The 15,799-nt window shown below is 43.4% G+C and overlaps 5 protein-coding genes across 5 annotated transcripts; 1 reads left to right on the top strand and 4 right to left on the bottom strand.

The window, feature by feature from the left end:
• Window positions 1-6,980: 6,980 nt before the first annotated feature.
• Window positions 6,981-7,900, top strand: J4E79_011009 (uncharacterized protein; the record flags this gene model as incomplete). The annotated part of the gene is made up of 2 exons (XM_049359840.1): window positions 6,981-7,102; window positions 7,153-7,900. 2 exons carry the CDS (start codon window positions 6,981-6,983, stop codon window positions 7,898-7,900), a joined length of 870 nt encoding a protein of 289 aa, XP_049205765.1.
• A 55-nt stretch (window positions 7,901-7,955) lies between these two features.
• J4E79_011008 (uncharacterized protein) lies at window positions 7,956-9,521 on the bottom strand (the record flags this gene model as incomplete). The annotated part of the gene is made up of 1 exon (XM_049359839.1): window positions 7,956-9,521. One exon carries the CDS (start codon window positions 9,519-9,521, stop codon window positions 7,956-7,958), a length of 1,566 nt encoding a protein of 521 aa, XP_049205764.1.
• A 660-nt stretch (window positions 9,522-10,181) lies between these two features.
• J4E79_011007 (uncharacterized protein) lies at window positions 10,182-12,229 on the bottom strand (the record flags this gene model as incomplete). Its single annotated transcript, XM_049359838.1, has 3 exons — window positions 10,182-11,690; window positions 11,740-12,025; window positions 12,078-12,229. 3 exons carry the CDS (start codon window positions 12,227-12,229, stop codon window positions 10,182-10,184), a joined length of 1,947 nt encoding a protein of 648 aa, XP_049205763.1.
• A 663-nt stretch (window positions 12,230-12,892) lies between these two features.
• Window positions 12,893-14,194, bottom strand: J4E79_011006 (uncharacterized protein; the record flags this gene model as incomplete). The annotated part of the gene is made up of 1 exon (XM_049359837.1): window positions 12,893-14,194. One exon carries the CDS (start codon window positions 14,192-14,194, stop codon window positions 12,893-12,895), a length of 1,302 nt encoding a protein of 433 aa, XP_049205762.1.
• Window positions 14,195-14,521: 327 nt separating this feature from the next.
• On the bottom strand, window positions 14,522-15,683 carry J4E79_011005 (uncharacterized protein; the record flags this gene model as incomplete). The annotated part of the gene is made up of 5 exons (XM_049359836.1): window positions 14,522-14,601; window positions 14,651-14,800; window positions 14,848-15,270; window positions 15,319-15,560; window positions 15,622-15,683. The coding sequence occupies 5 exons, from the start codon at window positions 15,681-15,683 to the stop codon at window positions 14,522-14,524; spliced, it is 957 nt and encodes a 318-aa protein (XP_049205761.1).
• Between the last annotated feature and the right edge of the window lie 116 nt (window positions 15,684-15,799).

Genomic DNA, 15,799 nt, shown 5'->3' with positions numbered 1-15,799 from the left:
CTTCTAGTTATACCTAATCTACATAGATATAGGTTCTTCTAAGAAGACTATAAGCTACTAGAATAAGATATAATTAGTAGCGCTAGGCCTAGAATATATACTAGAGTTGCTTAGAGTTATTAGTAATGCTGTCTATACCTATAATTCTGCGTAGCGCTATTAGTAGGTAACTAAGCGCTTAGTAGCGTGCTATAATAATAAGAGCTTATAGAAACTATATAAACTAGAGTAATTCTTCTTCTACTATAAGAGGGCTCTTAAATACGCTATCTATAACAAAGCTAACGCTTTAGTTATTATAGTAATTTCTATACTAGAGCTTACTAGGTAGATTAATTATATAGATAACATTAAATAATATATACTAGTATAATACCTTATCTATATACTATATTATTGCGCTAATAGTAGTGTAAAAGTCTAGGTAGAGGCTATACTCTAAAGCGTTAAGCGCCTACTAGACTACTTATAGATAGTTAATTAGAAAGTTACCTTTATCTAAGAGCTAGTTTTTACTTTATAGGTACTTTAGATAAGTAACTCTCTTTTATACCTATAGAAAGAGCTAGATAATAAAGCTAAAGCTACTATTATAAATAATATAGTAATGTCTCTTTACGTACTTACTTATAATCTAAAGTACACTATCTACTCTTATAAAGTTAAGCTTCTCTAAGAAGATAGAATACTTTAACTTTACTACTTTAAAGAATAATAAGCGTAAATAGATAAGAGAGAAGACGTTAACGTCTCTTTATGTATATAGAGATAATAAGAACTTCTATACGCTAAGTAATACGTCTTTTACTTTAGCTATAATAATAACTAGATTAAATTTAACCTAAATAATAACTAAATTCTATACTAGATCTCTCTCTTAATCTTAGATAAAGAAAAAACCTTTACTAAAGAGAAGAAGTTAACTAAAAGAATATAAAATTTCTATAATACTCTAATGTTAATTTAGTTTATAGAGAATTACTCTCTATTATACTCTAATAAAGAAAGAACCTTAAATAAAGAGAATAAGTTAGCTCTAAAGAAAAATTAAATTTATAAAACTAAGGCGTTAGAGTAGCTTATAGAGAATTAGTAGTATACTTATTTCTATAGTAGCGTTATATTAATTTTCTATATTTTCTCTCTCTCTCTTTATTCTCTATTTATACTTACTCTACTATATCTCTTCTATTTATAAATCTAAAAATAACTTTATATACTTACTTATATTATATACCTTTACTAGACATAGAGTAGAAATAAATAAGCCTACTATAACTTTATTACTACTACTACTTCTATCTATAATAATATAATACATATATTTATAGTAGTATCTACTATATATAAAGCTACTTACGTTCTACTCTTAAGCGTATATAAAGCTACTTACGTTCTACTCTTAAGTATTAGGTAGCTAACTTATACTCTTATATCTAACTAGTAATTATATTCTACTACTAAGATATCTCTTTACTATTCTTAGTAGAACTAGTTATTACAGCTTTCTCTACTAGTTACGCTACTTACTTAGCTTTAACTAGTTTAGAATTATTAGAGAGCTTATTATTAGAGTTCTTCTCTATTTCTTACTTAATCTCTTACTTTAGTATATTATATAGCTACTATCTATTAATAAAGTTATTAATACCTATTAACACCTCTATAAAGAAGATCTACTTCTTAATACTATACTTTAGCCTAGAAAGGCTTTGCTAAATACTCTAACGCTATTTAAATATACTCTAGACTTATTTAATAGTTATATAAAGAGAGAAGTGTTAGTAGTTAAATAATTCTTTTTTATTTTAAGCTTCTCTTCTAGTAACTCTACTATTAAACTCTCTTAAGTAATATTAAGTATAAGAATATAGTATTATTATAATAGAGGTAAGAGAGTACCTAGAGTCTATAAGTAGATATTTACTATAAGGTAGCGTAAGACTATATAGATATACTACGTAGTTAAAGATCTTTACGTTATATACTTAGTCTTTCTACCTAGTAAGATAGTATATAAATATAGAGTTAAAGTTATATACACTAAGAACGTTTTACGTATAGTAGTTCTTCTAATACTACTAGGTCTTTTTATTACTAAGGCTCTACTATATAAAAGCGCGTATAAAGGTACTATCTATAGCACTAATATAGTCTAAGAACTATAGATAGTAGCGCGTACTAGGTCTAACCTTATCTAGAAACGTATAGTTATTACTAGATAGTTATATAGTCTCTTTAAATAAATAATAAAGCTTTACTAAATACTTATTAATTACGTAGTAGATAGTGCTCTTAGAGTAACTCTAGAACTAAGAGCTTAATACTATAGTTTTCTTATACTTATAATACTTAAGAAATATTATTAACTACTTATTTAAGCGTACTATAGTATTATACTCTTACTTTAGCTAGCCTATAGTTGTTTTAGCTATACACTACGTATAGAGTCTCTAGAATACTACTTTATCTATCTATATAGCTACGTAAAACTCTTTATTACTTTTATATATAAGATATATAACGCGTATTTAATAGAATATTAGAAAGAGCTAAAAACTCTAGGTATTGCGATTTAGAAAGAGTATTGCCTATTCTATAATATCTATAATAGCTATAGCTATTACCTAAAAGGCCTTAACTAATAGGCTATAGACTTTAGTATTATGTAGCTTCTACGCATTATTTTTATTAACGTCTATCTCTTCTAGTTATTCTTCTATATTATCTTGCTCTAGTAGACTATTAAAGTCTTATAGAATAGAGTTAGACTTAGAGTTAGTGTTAAAGTCTATATTAAAGTTAGAATATAGCTAAGCTATAACGTAAATATAGTAGTAGTATAATATTATTTCTTAGAATCTCTATATATATTACAAGAATATAGATATAGATAGGTAGTAAGTGCTAATAATAATAGCGCTAAGTATACGCGTTACTACTACGCTTCTATTTACGCCTCTACTTTACTTCTTCTCTACTATTAAAGTTAGTAGTAGAATATACAAAACTAGCTAAATAAATATAGAACTATAGTAGTAGTATAATATATAAAACTAAATAAATATAAATAGACGCTACTATGTCTAGAGCGCGTTCTTATTATATAGATACTATAGAAACGCCTTTACGCCTAGAGAATAGTACTCTTATTTAGTAGACGTAGCCTCTATATACGTTAGTAGTAGTAGTAGTGTAATATAGAACTATAATAATAAAAAAACTAAGTAGTAATAGTAATATAATACAAGAGCTATATAATAATAAAAGTAGTGCTTCTTTATCTACAGCACGTAAACTAGCTATTAAGATTATTACTAATATTCTTCTCTACTTACCTCTACTAAGTCTAGTATAAGAGAGAAAGTTCTAAGTAAGATAGTATATCTAGAAGAAGGTACTAGCCTTTCTTAGCTCTACTACTAGAAGGCTTTACTTTCTAGTTTCTTAGATAAAAAGACTAAGTAGTTAGCTATAGCTTTTCTTAGCTCTACTAGTAGTAATAGTACACTACTATACTCTTACTACTATACTCTTACTACTATACTCTTACTATTCTATATATACTAACTAAGGTAACTACTATTTATTAAGTAATATAAATAGGTAGCTTAGTAGTAGAGCGCTATAAACATGTATTAGTAGATAGAACTTAACTTAAGTTATTTTACTTCTCTTATATACTTACTATCTAACTATAATACCTATTTATAAAAGTTCTAGGTTTAATCTCTAGTCTATTTATTCTTTCTTTTTACCTTTTTTTTCTTACCTTTTTTTACTTATATAGAGTAGTAGAATACTTTAATTCTAGTAGTAGTAGAATATCTATATTTCTAGGTTAGATAAGTAGTAGTAGAATATAACAAAAGCTTAGAGGCTTATTAGATAGTTACTATAGTAGTAGAATACCTATAGACCTAGAATAGGTAAGAGGTAGTAGAATATAACGCCTTATTTCTATCTATAGTATTATTATGCGCCTAGACTATCTTTATAGACGTAGAATAGGTATAGAGTAGTAGAATATAATACCTTATTTCTATCTATAGTATTATTATACGTCTAGACTATTTCTATAAATATAGAATAGGTATAGAGTAGTAGAATATAACGCCTTATTTCTATTTATAGTATTATTATGCGCTTAGGCTATCTTAATAGAAGGCTTCTTAGAAAGAGTGTAGCCTAAGTTCTACTAGAGTAGTAGACTTAGTAAGTAGAGAGATATAGAAAAGAGTGTATATAAGGTAGTAGAATATAAGATAGTAGAATATAAGGTAGTAGAATATAAGGCCTTAAGAGCTAGTAAGCTAGTTATTATAGTAGTAGAATGTAAGGCCTTAGAGGCTAGTAAGCTAGTTATTATAGTAGTAAGATATAAGACTACTAGTATATTACAGCTATTAATAAGAGCAAAGAGAAGTATAGCGTTAATAGTACTACTAGTTACTATTAAGGCAGCTTACTATGTAAGTATAGTGCTAGCTACTATAGCTATTATTATTTACGCACACTAAAACTATATAAGTAGAGTATTAAGCGTTAGTAGCACTAATAGTGCCTACTAAAGTAGCTTACTATAAGTAGAGCCTCTAGCGTTAATAGTGTCTACTAAGGTAGCTTACTGTAAGTAGAGCCTTTAGCGTTAATAGTGCCTACTAAGGTAGCTTACTAAGAGTAGAGTAGAGCCTTTAGCGTTAATAGTGTCTACTAAGATAGCTTACTAAGAGTAGAGTAGAGTATCTAGCGTTAATAGTGCTTACTAAGGCAGCTTACTATAAGTAGAGCTTTTAGCGTTATTATCTTGTAGTAGAGCTACTTTAGTTCTTATTTACTTAGTAAGTTCTAGAGTTACTATAGAATTACTCTACTTTAAGAGAATATTTTACTTTTAAAATAGTAGCTAGTAAGCTAGCGCGTAGTAGTAAAATGTATAGAGAGCTTAAGAGCGTATAAGTAGTAGTAGAATGCGTAGAGGTTAGAGCGTATAAGTAGTAGTAGAATGTATAAAAGTTAGAGTGTATAAGTAGTAGTAGAATATATAGAAGTTAAAGGCCTATAAGTAGTAGTAGAATATATAGAGGTTAGAGCGTATAAGTAGTAGTAGAATACTCTTATTATAAGTAGTAGTAAAATATAATAAAATTAAAGCGTATAAGTAGTAGTAGAATATATAGAAGACTTAAAAGTATATTAGTAGTAGTAAGATATAAAAAGACTATAAGAGCTAGTAAGCTAGTTTATAGTAGTAGAATACCTATAGACCTAATATAAGTAAGTAGTAGTAGAATATAATAAGGTCTTAGAGCTAGTAGGCTAATTATTATAGTAGTAGAATACTCTTATTATAAGTAGTAGTAGAATATTCTTATTATACTATAGTAGTAGAATACTTTTATTATACTATAGTAGTAGAATACTCTTATTATACTATAGTAGTAGAATACTCTTATTATAAGTAGTAGTAGAATACTTTTATTATAAGTAGTAGTAGAATACTTTATTATAAGTAGTAGTAGAATGCTTTATTATAAGTAGTAGTAGAATATAGTAAAGCTTTAATTTACTATATATTATATAATAACAACTACTTTTTTAACTAATTTAAGCTATTTTACTACTATTATATACTTATATAGCGCCTAAAAAGCGTAGAATAATTTCTAAAATTATATAATAAAATTCTCTACTCTAATTAAACTATAATATAATATATTCTATAGCTTTTAAATACGTTGTATTTTATAGAACGTATTCTACTACTATTATACAAATTGCTTATTACTAAACGCAGGTATATAATAGGTTATATAATATTATATTCTTAGCGTTATATTAAATATAATAATTGCTAAACAGGCTCTTAGTTAGACACGTATTAATATCTCTTCGAAAGCCTTTTATCTTCTCTAATAGCTCACTAAAATCGCCTCGCAAACGCCTACGTCCTTGTCTTTAGCGGCACTTTAGGGATCGGCTATGCTATCGCTAACATAGCCCTTGCATCTAGCGCGCTTGTAACAATCTCTAGATCTAGCTAAACTAAAGTTAACAAAAAAGTTAAGATGCTGCGATCTCTGTACCTAAGCATGCCAGCCTCTAATGTAGCAGGCATCGCCGTTGACCTTATAGATAAAGAGAACTTAGAGTTTAACTTGAAGGCTATGCTAGACAAAGTGACTGAGGACGGCGAGAAGAAGATCGATTATATCGCGTTTACAGCCGGTAATCCGCTCTTGCTGCCCAAAGTTGCGGAGATTGACGTGAATACCCTGATGGAAGGCTTCACAGTTCGCTTTCTCGCCCCGTGTGCCTTGGCCAAACTCATTACGACGGGCGATTACATGCCCAAAAGCTCCAACAGTTCCATCACACTCACAGGCGGCACAAACACGCATCGCCCAATGCCGAACTAGACCCTAGGCGCAGCGGTCGGCGCCTCAGTTAAGGGCTTGACGCGCGGTCTAGCGGTGGACATGGTTCCCATTCGCACGAATATCGTCCATCCCGGCGCGATCCAAACAGAGTTGTTCCATGATTTCTTCAAAAGCGCTTCCCCTGAGATGATGGAGAAGATGAAGAAGGGGAGCAGCCTGACGGGGGAGTTAGGGCGCCCGGAAGATATAGCGGAGGCATATGGCTGGGTCATGAAGGATCGGTTCGCGAACGGGACGCAGGTGAATAGCGACGGCGGGCGATTGTTGGTAGGTACCGAGTAGGTAGATAGGTAGCCCAATGTGTTTGCGCAGTAGCGGTGAGTTGACGCTCACGTCTCACTTTCACCTTCACTTTGAAATCTCATCTCGCCCGTTTGCGGTGACATCATGTTATTTCCCCAGTCACCTAATATTTTGTCGCACCCAAGAAGATACTTTGTCTCGTCTGTCGCAGCTTCTTACTTTTCTGTCGCACCCAGATACCGACATCGTATCCTACACTCACTTCTCTCAACACCACACCACCACCTGCCACCTACAATGGCACCACCGACGCTACAAGATAGCGGAATCGTGAGCGTGCCGACTACGAGGGCGCCACCAAAGCTGCAGGAGAACGGGGTCCTGAGCCTGGAGGATACGCCCGGCGAGATCAAGAAGATGTAAGTACATGACTACAATCAATTTAACTACAATACTAACATTGATATAGCATTGACCAGAATGACACGCAGTCCCCGCTGCTGAAGCTCCCAGCAGAGATCCGTAACCGCATCGCAAGACTCGCTTGCGAGACAGAAACTGGTTTTGTGTGGTTTCTCGATGACAATGACCATATTGTCACCTCTTCAAAGTTCCGCGAAGCGGTTTCCGCAAACCCTTTGAATGCGGTTTGCAAGATCCTGCGCGCGGAGACAAAGTGGTTGGAGATCAAGATGCACAAGATCAAGGTGGAAAGCGAAATCTTTCTGCGAATGCACAGCAACAAAGACCTCCGATTGAGGCAAATCAAATGCGGCATCGAGATAGCGATTATTCACCAAGGTGAATTCATGATAGAGAATCGCCGGCGTCAAGCCATCTTCGAATACGCCAAAGCAAACCCCGACATCAAGATCGTGGTGCGCATCACCAATTGGAAAGTTGCTTCGGCAATGATACCACTCCAGTACTTTGTCTGCCTGGGATGGGCAATGGAAAAGACCCTACGGGGCAAAAAGAGGGGTTTTACCGGCTGCACAAAGGCCTTTGCAAGCTGGGAGGATGGAAAGGCAAAAGAAGACCTCGATCTGCCAAATCTGAGGTTCTTCCCCAGCATGGTGTTCTTTGGCGAAGACACGTTCCGCCGCAACATGAACAATGGCGAGGAGCGAACGTTTGTCAAGAAGCTTCTCAAGCAGTATGGGAGTGAAGATGCGGTGGTGGAGGCGATGAACGTCTGGTTTGAGGAGGGTATATAGATTTTTGGGGGCTCGCTGGAGCCTACATTCACGTCAAGTCACCTACTTTGTGTGCTTATGATAAATCGAGGTTCATTCCCCTTCTCTCGACTTCTTCTTTGACGTGAGTCCACTTGGTGCAGTCCACCAACACCCCCTCTAACCCCCGCTTCCGCAGACTCTGTAGCTCTTCCGGACTTTTCTGCACGTCATGCTCAAGCGCGATCTTGAACTTCAACCCCAGAAAGCTGAACACTTCATCCATGCGTCCGAATAGAAGTGCGATCAAGTCCACGTCCTCTTTGAAGCTACTGTCGCCGGTGACGCGCCACTGAATAACGAGCACGCATGCTGCAACATACAGCGACGATCCGATGTGTGCAGAGAGCAGAAGGTCGATGGATATACGCGACGCATCTTTGACGATCTGCGCGATGTTCTGAGCCGCTATCACAGCAAGTGCGAACTGCGAAGCCGACTCCTCGATTGAAACATGCGTCTCACGTCGGTAATGTAGGAGGATTGTCATGGTGTTTAGGATGATGTGTAGCCATGCGACATGACCACGATCAGCTGGTAACGCTTCCAGTATCGAACTCGCTGTGCGCGGGAGGCTGAGATTAAATTTGACAATCATGTCGTCTAATTCGGTGCAAGCTTCAGCATATTCAGGGCTGTCTGGAGAGGTGTGGAGAGAACACAACAGTTCACCGACCCGGCCAAGCAGGACGTGTGCTATAATCACGTAGTGAAAGACGTTCGAGGAGTCCTTGAAAACCGATACGGCGTTTATGAGACGCGAGAGGTTTCTCGTGAACGGTATGTTAGTGATGTAGTTATCTCTCAGTTCGGGATCCATGCCCTGAAATATTGCCTCAGCAACCGGGATATCGACCTTGAATTGTATCTCTGGTATAGCATGGGCCCATCCCGTCGGCCATGCATGCATTCGATCCATGATGAACAGTAGCCAAAGTGCTCGTCGGGATTCTTCTCGCTCGAGTGCCGACTCGCGGTTGATATTATCAGAAGCACATGAGTATTCGTTAATGGGTATTGTATCAGAGAGGTGGTGGCTGGCATCCATACGGTTCAAGCCGAGCACAACAGCCTGCCTCCAGGCCTTCCCCAAGAAGAGCCAGCTAGCAGAGTAGTCGCCAATAGTCCAAGCGTGGAACACAAGGAGTAGTACGGCCTGTATTGTGCGGACAGCCGGGTCAGGTCTTCGCCGTGTCAGATCGTAGGAGAAACGTGCTTGTTCGTACCAGTCTTTCGAGCGCTTTCGTATTGAGGCGTCTGGATGATACCTAGCTGTTACGCAGCACATGGCATATAGGAGAAGCGGTGCATCTTTCTCCATATCACCACATTCAACCTTTGCCAGAAAGCTCTTCCTGTGGAAGCAAGGAAACATGTGGTAGAGATGTTCGAAGAAGAGTTCACCGAGTTGGAGGATCACGTGTCGTGGGGGCAACTGTAAACTCTCCAATATATCCAAGTCTAGCGTACTGGCGGAATGTTCTGCGGTAGATCCCGGGGTGGGGTAGTGTGAACTAGGTGCTACGGGTTCTGAGAGAGTGGATCTGGGAAGATCGAAGTTCATGCCCGAGAATTGCATGAAGTCTGGTGACTCAAAAGGCATCGTATCGAAGCCTTGCGTTCGCGCCGGTGATGCCGAAACATGATGCTCTGTTCGGCTCGTTGACGACGTACCATCATCTCGGGTTGAGGCCGTGACAGCGTAGTCGCATCTGAGATTCAACTTTCTGCACAATGAGCAGCTCGGGTGTTCTGCCTGGAGTAAGCAACCTATCATCAGCCCCTAGCCGGCATGCGTGGACGGTGGTGCACATACATCGCATCTCTTCTTGCGCTGTCGACAGCTCTTGCAGGCCTGCTTACGTTTACTGACAGAGGCAGGAATGGTTAGTGTCTGCATCGCGATACGATAGCGGGCGAGTAGGGTACCTTACGGAATGAGAGGAGCCCTGGAGTGAGGATGCCCAGGTGGTGCTGTTGTCGCACTAGTCTGGGGGTCGGTTGCGAGCGGATGCCGACGGATATAGCTCGGACTTAAGCTCATTTAAGCCAAAGAGTAAAGAGGTCTGTAGGGCAGAATGGAAGCCAGGAGCCTATATTGTCGCTGGGTCATTTACTTTGCGTGTTTTTATCTTTGTATAAGGCCTACATTGCCGTTAGGTCATCCACTCTGCATCTTTTCACCTAGACATAAGGCCTACATTGTCGTTGAATCATCTACTTTGCATACATCCATCTTAATGTAAACTACAAACCTACCCACTCACTCATCATCTTCATCATCTTCGTCCTCCCCAAACTCAACCCCATACTCAGCACAGACATCCCACCGGTCCCCCTTCGCGCTCTTACTAACATACTTGGTGAACCGCAACACACCCCGATCCCTCAGCACAATGGCGAGGTTGTTCCACGCAGCCGGCTGACTGAACAGAATACCATCGTCCTCGTCGTCAGCAGCAGACTTGTAGATAGCAGGATCGGCCTTTGCTTTGCGGCGCTGACCTGCACCAGTAGACGTTGAGGCTTCACCAGTAGGCACGCTGGGGTGATCGGCATCGTCTTCGCCAGCCATGTACATTTCGTAGCCGCCGACCTCCTCTTCGGGCTTGGGTTCCGGTTCCTTTGCTTTGCCCTTCTTTTTGCTCTTTTTGCTGCTGCTGCCGTTTTGCTTGTTTTCTTCCTCGGCGCCTTCTTCGGGCTCTTCGTCTTCGTCGCCCCAGCCGCGGGAGGGCGTGATGCCGAGGCAGACTTCTAGCTGGGGGTCTTCTTCCTCGTAGGCGGTCGCGAGTGTGTAGTCGAGACCTCGCCGGAAACGGCGCGCGAAGATGTTGCTCTTGGTCAGGGTGATACCGGTGACAAGAGAGATCCACTTCATGAACGCTGGGTGCGGGAAGAGGATGTCGACGAGGTCGTCGTATGGTGTCATGCCGTCGTTCTCGGGGTACGGTGTGGTGGGTATTGGCTGAATAGCTTTTCGGTAGAGATAGCGCTGCTTGTGTGGCGGTCGTGCGACACCAACCATCGATTCCTTGGAGTGCGGGTTGTTGGGTAGGCTTGGGTTCGCCTCGTGGTCTTTCGACTCAAGGTACTCTCGTAACCGCGCGGAGAACTTGTTAGACAGGAACTGTGCAAGTCGTAACGACGACTCGTCGCCAAACATGTTGGACAGCTCCTCCACTGTGTCCGGAACGAGGTAGTTTGGGTTCATGAACTTGATCAGGAAATCAATGTCGTTCTCAGTCAGCTCGTCGTCCTCTTGTTTCGCCTGCTCTTCCCAGTCTGGGTTGTCGACCCAGTGTGATTGCGGCTCGTCGAAAACGTCCGCTTTGCCTCCCTGCAGTTGAGCAAGCGAACTCTTCTCTGCCAGCTTCTCTTCGAGACCCTCTTCGTAGCCTTCCTCGCCCTCTTGCGGGATGTGGAACCAACCGCTGATGGCCATGCGAACGCGACCACCGTCTTCTTCTGCCTTCTCTTCCAAACCTCTCCTGTAGACCTCCTCGACGTCGTGGAAACTCTCACCAGGCTGGACGGTGAAGAAAGAGAGCTGGTTCCATGCCGGTGGTATCGATAGCGAAAAGTCCGGTTGTGGCACCCTAACCTTGTCGCCGTCTGGTGTCTCGAGGTGTTCGGTTGGGTACAGTCGTAATGCGCCTCCCCACTCTGGCTTCCAAGGAACGTCAGGGTCCAGTAGATACAGAATCCAACTTACACGCCGGCTTCCGATGACGTCGTCGTGGCAAAGCAAGTGACATCCTGGTGTGTATACATTCTGCGCCGCAGTCAGTGCAATTCCTCAGACAATGCGTCGCGCAACCTACCACTGCCATGTCCGTCTTGACTCCACTCAGTGGCCCAGATCCTGTTATCGAAGATAGGTACTTGCGAAAGGCAGACGAGTACAGCGAGTCGCGCAGGGTAAGCAGGGAAGGCAGGCGCTTGAGCGCAGAGTCGTGGAGGCCATCGAGATTTGCGAGATCGCCAGATTGGTGAATCTTGTAGATGTCTGTCTCCTTGGGCGTAAAGTGGATGTGCTCGCGGATTTCGTTGCGGACATTGCGTAGGAGAGTATCGTCGACGAGGTTATGGATTACGGCGTGCTTGTAGCTATGGTTCAATTAGAACGTCATGGGCCGAAGGTGCGGAGATTAATGCATACGGCTGCGAATCCGCGTATTCGCTCGTATATCCCTCGAGTACTTTGCTGTCGAAGAGACCGCTGCGGAAATTGTTATGCGCCTCGTCGTCGGAGATGGCTCTCTTCTTTTTCGCCTTGCCATGCGCAGGCGCCTCATTTTTGCGCTTAGCCATTGCGGAGGTTTAGCGATAATTCCGGTAGGTTGGGAGAAAGTTCAGCTGTTGCGGAAGAGCAATTGAGGGAAGCTCGAACATAAATTTGGTCGGCCTTGGACGTGGAAATCGCCGATGCTATCGCCTGCCTCACACCACAATAGCTCCACCTAGCCGTCTGCAGCATCATGACGAAGATTACTTCCCAGCGTGGCCATGTTCTCCTCATGTTGACCGATCATGCTTCGGCGCAATAGCAGCTAGTGCTTGCGAAACTATGCTCAGATGCGTCCACGACCTCGTACACAGCTTGCGGGATAGGCACTCGCTAACGTGCGGAGAGCCAACCACTCCGGTTGGCTGATCCCCCGGGGAACATGTGTCCGGTGGCGTCCGGCGTTTAAGTTTAGTATCACGATGATCCATTCCCAACCTTCATGTGAAGGATGACGACAACTACAGATAAACACGATGTTGGTTTGATTGATTATGAGTAGCAACTGTCTATTGGGTATCTCGAAAGTGATCGGCATGCTATAACCGGGTACGCCTACCGAATGCGCTGGGCGTCTCGATACAGGATTGTTGCAAGCATCTCGGGTGTATTGATATCCGCGTGACTTCAGCACAGCTGAGCTGGACCAAGGCAGTGGTGACCGGGAAGTCGTAGTCCGCACAGCACACCTACTCCTCCTGGCCTCCTGCAAGCAGCTTGGCCATCTTTTCCTCTAGCATCTTCACATCATTCCCAACGGTCTTGACATTGTTGACCGTGGTGGCCTCGGCCTTCTTGTAGTCCCTCTCCAGAACCTCAAGTTGGCGCTCCCACCGCTTGATCTCCTGCTCCTGCTTTGATTGTCGGCTTTCTAACTGAGTCAATACTTGATCGGCTTGCCAAGCACTTGTATGCACGAGTCGCAGTGTGCGCAGACGCTCGAGGACCAGAGGGAGAACGGGCGACAGCTTATCGATGGAAGGCAATGTGCCATACAGCGCGTTGATCTTAGCCTCTTGGTCTGGATAGGTCACCGCCTTGTTGTCGCCAGAATTTGAGCTAGCCTGTGCAGCTTCATGCCGAACTTCCTTCAGATGCTCCGCTTCTGCTGTGAGCTTCTTGACGTTCTGTGTGACGGCGTCCAAGTTGTTGCTCGAAGCATCCCCAATCAAGCTGAGCGTCTGCTCCAACCTCGTCAGAGTAGAAGCAACAGGAAAAGGCGTTTGGTCACTGAGCTCCGGCATTGTGTTCCCGTTGAGGCCCAGATTGTTCTCAATCTGCGTTATGCGCTTATCAAACTCTGCCGCGTGGTTCAGCACTACTTCGAGCTGACCCCTCTGAATTTGGGTGCCTGGTAGCGGCGGCTTGTTTGCGATGGCTTCGCTGAGCGTCGTGCTAGGATCAAAGGGCTTGTAGCTCTCAAACTTTTGTACCGTCCGGTCGAGTATAGCTTGTGCGCCCCGTGCCCCGCCCTTGTGTGCTGTGTATATGGTGTCGACTTTGCTTGCTATGGTCTCCATCAAGTCCCTCGGGTCTTGCTCCTCAATCTTGGACTTGTCCCCGCTCTCCACTCTTCGTTCGTACTCCTCCTCCAACCCGGCTAGCTCTCGCTTGATCCGCAATAGCTTCTTCGCAAAGCCTTCCTCTTCTTCATCGCTGTCATCTCCTATTATCTCGCCTCGCCTTCGCTGGCGCCGTGTTGATGTGCGGTAGGACTGCCGTTGTGCGGTGATGTTGTCCGAGAAATCGACCCCGCGGGCGTCTATCCGTGAAGGCTGGAAGCGGTTGCGTGCTTGATCTGGTTGGAGTCGCTGGTGCCGAACTGCTGAGTCCCTCGGGTCGTCATCGTCGCCTTCGCCGTCGGACTCGGAAACGGCGGTGGAGGCTTGGATTGTAGACACATCTTCGGCGAGCTCGGGGGTCTCGTAGATGTCCGGGGCGGTGTCAATGCCCGGGAGGTTGTCGTATTTTGGCCTGGTTCCTTCGGACATGGCGGTTGGCTGCAGGGAGGGGTAACGCTGATTCGGCGCAAGGTGGGTGTGTGCCAGGGGACGCGTTCAGAGTGGCAGTCGCGACTTGCGCTAGTCCCCGCACGGCATAGTGACTTGGGTATGGACTCATGTTATACACCGAAAGGCAGGCAGGAGTGTGATGATAGGCTTGCTCTTGCCTGTTATCAGGCGGGTTCAATCATCGCTAACTACATGGTACGCTCTCTCTGATACTTCATCTTGCATTGGCCATCAATGACCCTCCTCAATTCACTTGACATGTGCAGGGCATGCCGCCTTGTAGTCGAAATGATCTCTCATTTTCGTCTATGCCTGAACCTTGAAAGTACGACCACTGGCGGTCTTCTTCTCCTTCTCCTCGGTCTCGGGTCGGGCTCTGCGAAGGACTGTAGTTTGTCAGTATAAGCCTGGCGCACACAGGATAGCACAACATACCTTGGAGGAAGTCTGCAGTCCGCTTGCGCATTCTTGTGTGGATGAAAGCCTTGGAAGCCTTGATATGGTAGTGGAAGTAATCGCGGAAGGTTTGAATGTGCGAGATAACCTCATCGCGCCGTTGCTTGGCGAGATGGCGAGGGAAGAGCACTGCAGAGGTTAGCAGGATGTACAGTCAATCGTGTTAGGCGACCCACCAAATGTGATGTAGCCAATCTCAGCTGAGCCAGAGTTGTCAACTCCGGGGATGCCTTGCAGCTCAAGCGGCGGGTCATTCCTGAACAGCACTTGTGGTGCGTTCTGAATAGCTCTCCGCCTGGCGTCAACGAACTCCTGAAGGAAGACCTTTCCGAATATCCTGTCTGTCTCTTCCCGGAAGACGGTGGAGAAGATGACGGTGACACGGTCGTGGCTGGCCTTGATGTAGATGGCTTCCTCCTCTCGGTAGTGGATCGCGCGCACGGCACCGCCCTCTGCTACACCCTGTGGCGCCGACTCGGATGTGTATTTGGAAGCTTCCTCCTGCAACTCATGGAACTCGTCGAAGGCTTGCTCGAAGGGTGCAGCCATGGCGTTCCGCTTGAGCAGGGAAACGCGCCTGACCAGGTCTTCTTTGGCATCTGCACACCGTCAGCACCTCGTTCCAGCAGTCTGACAACAGACCGTACCTTGCTCTTCTGGCAGGTTTTCCAAATCTACCAGCACGGAGAAGTCGTAGCCAGACTCTGGCTCTACGATGTAAGGCCCATACTCTCGCTCCAGCACTGCCTGCGCGCCGTATTGGACCAGCTCCTTGAAGCACTTGATGTGCAATGACACTAGTATCTTGGTCTTGCTCTCGGGTGTTGAGATGTGGAAGGTGACGCCATCGAAGTCGGAGACGACCTGGTCAATGTTGGCGGTAGCTCCTCTATGTGCTGTTAGCTACCTGGCTGGTGCTGCGGAGCGGAAGGCAGCGGGGTATGGCGCACCCATTGATTCGTTCCCGTAGGAGAGATTCGATAAGGACGTTCTGATAGTCGAGAAGAAGCATGTTGGCGGTTCAGCTCCTCGTAGGCGGGTGGGCGTCGTCGGGCGGGGAGCTATTCGAGGGCAGTGATGCGGAGGACGGAGGTGTGCTGTGATGCTGGAAGGTGGGTCTAGCGCAAT

Source organism: Alternaria viburni, assembly GCF_023758015.1.
Source record: "Alternaria viburni strain BMP 2772 chromosome Unknown scaffold_35, whole genome shotgun sequence".
Classification (NCBI taxonomy): domain Eukaryota; kingdom Fungi; phylum Ascomycota; class Dothideomycetes; order Pleosporales; family Pleosporaceae; genus Alternaria; species Alternaria viburni.
The sequence above is the reverse complement of the archived record's forward strand: the minus strand, read 5'-3'. Positions and strand labels throughout refer to the sequence as shown.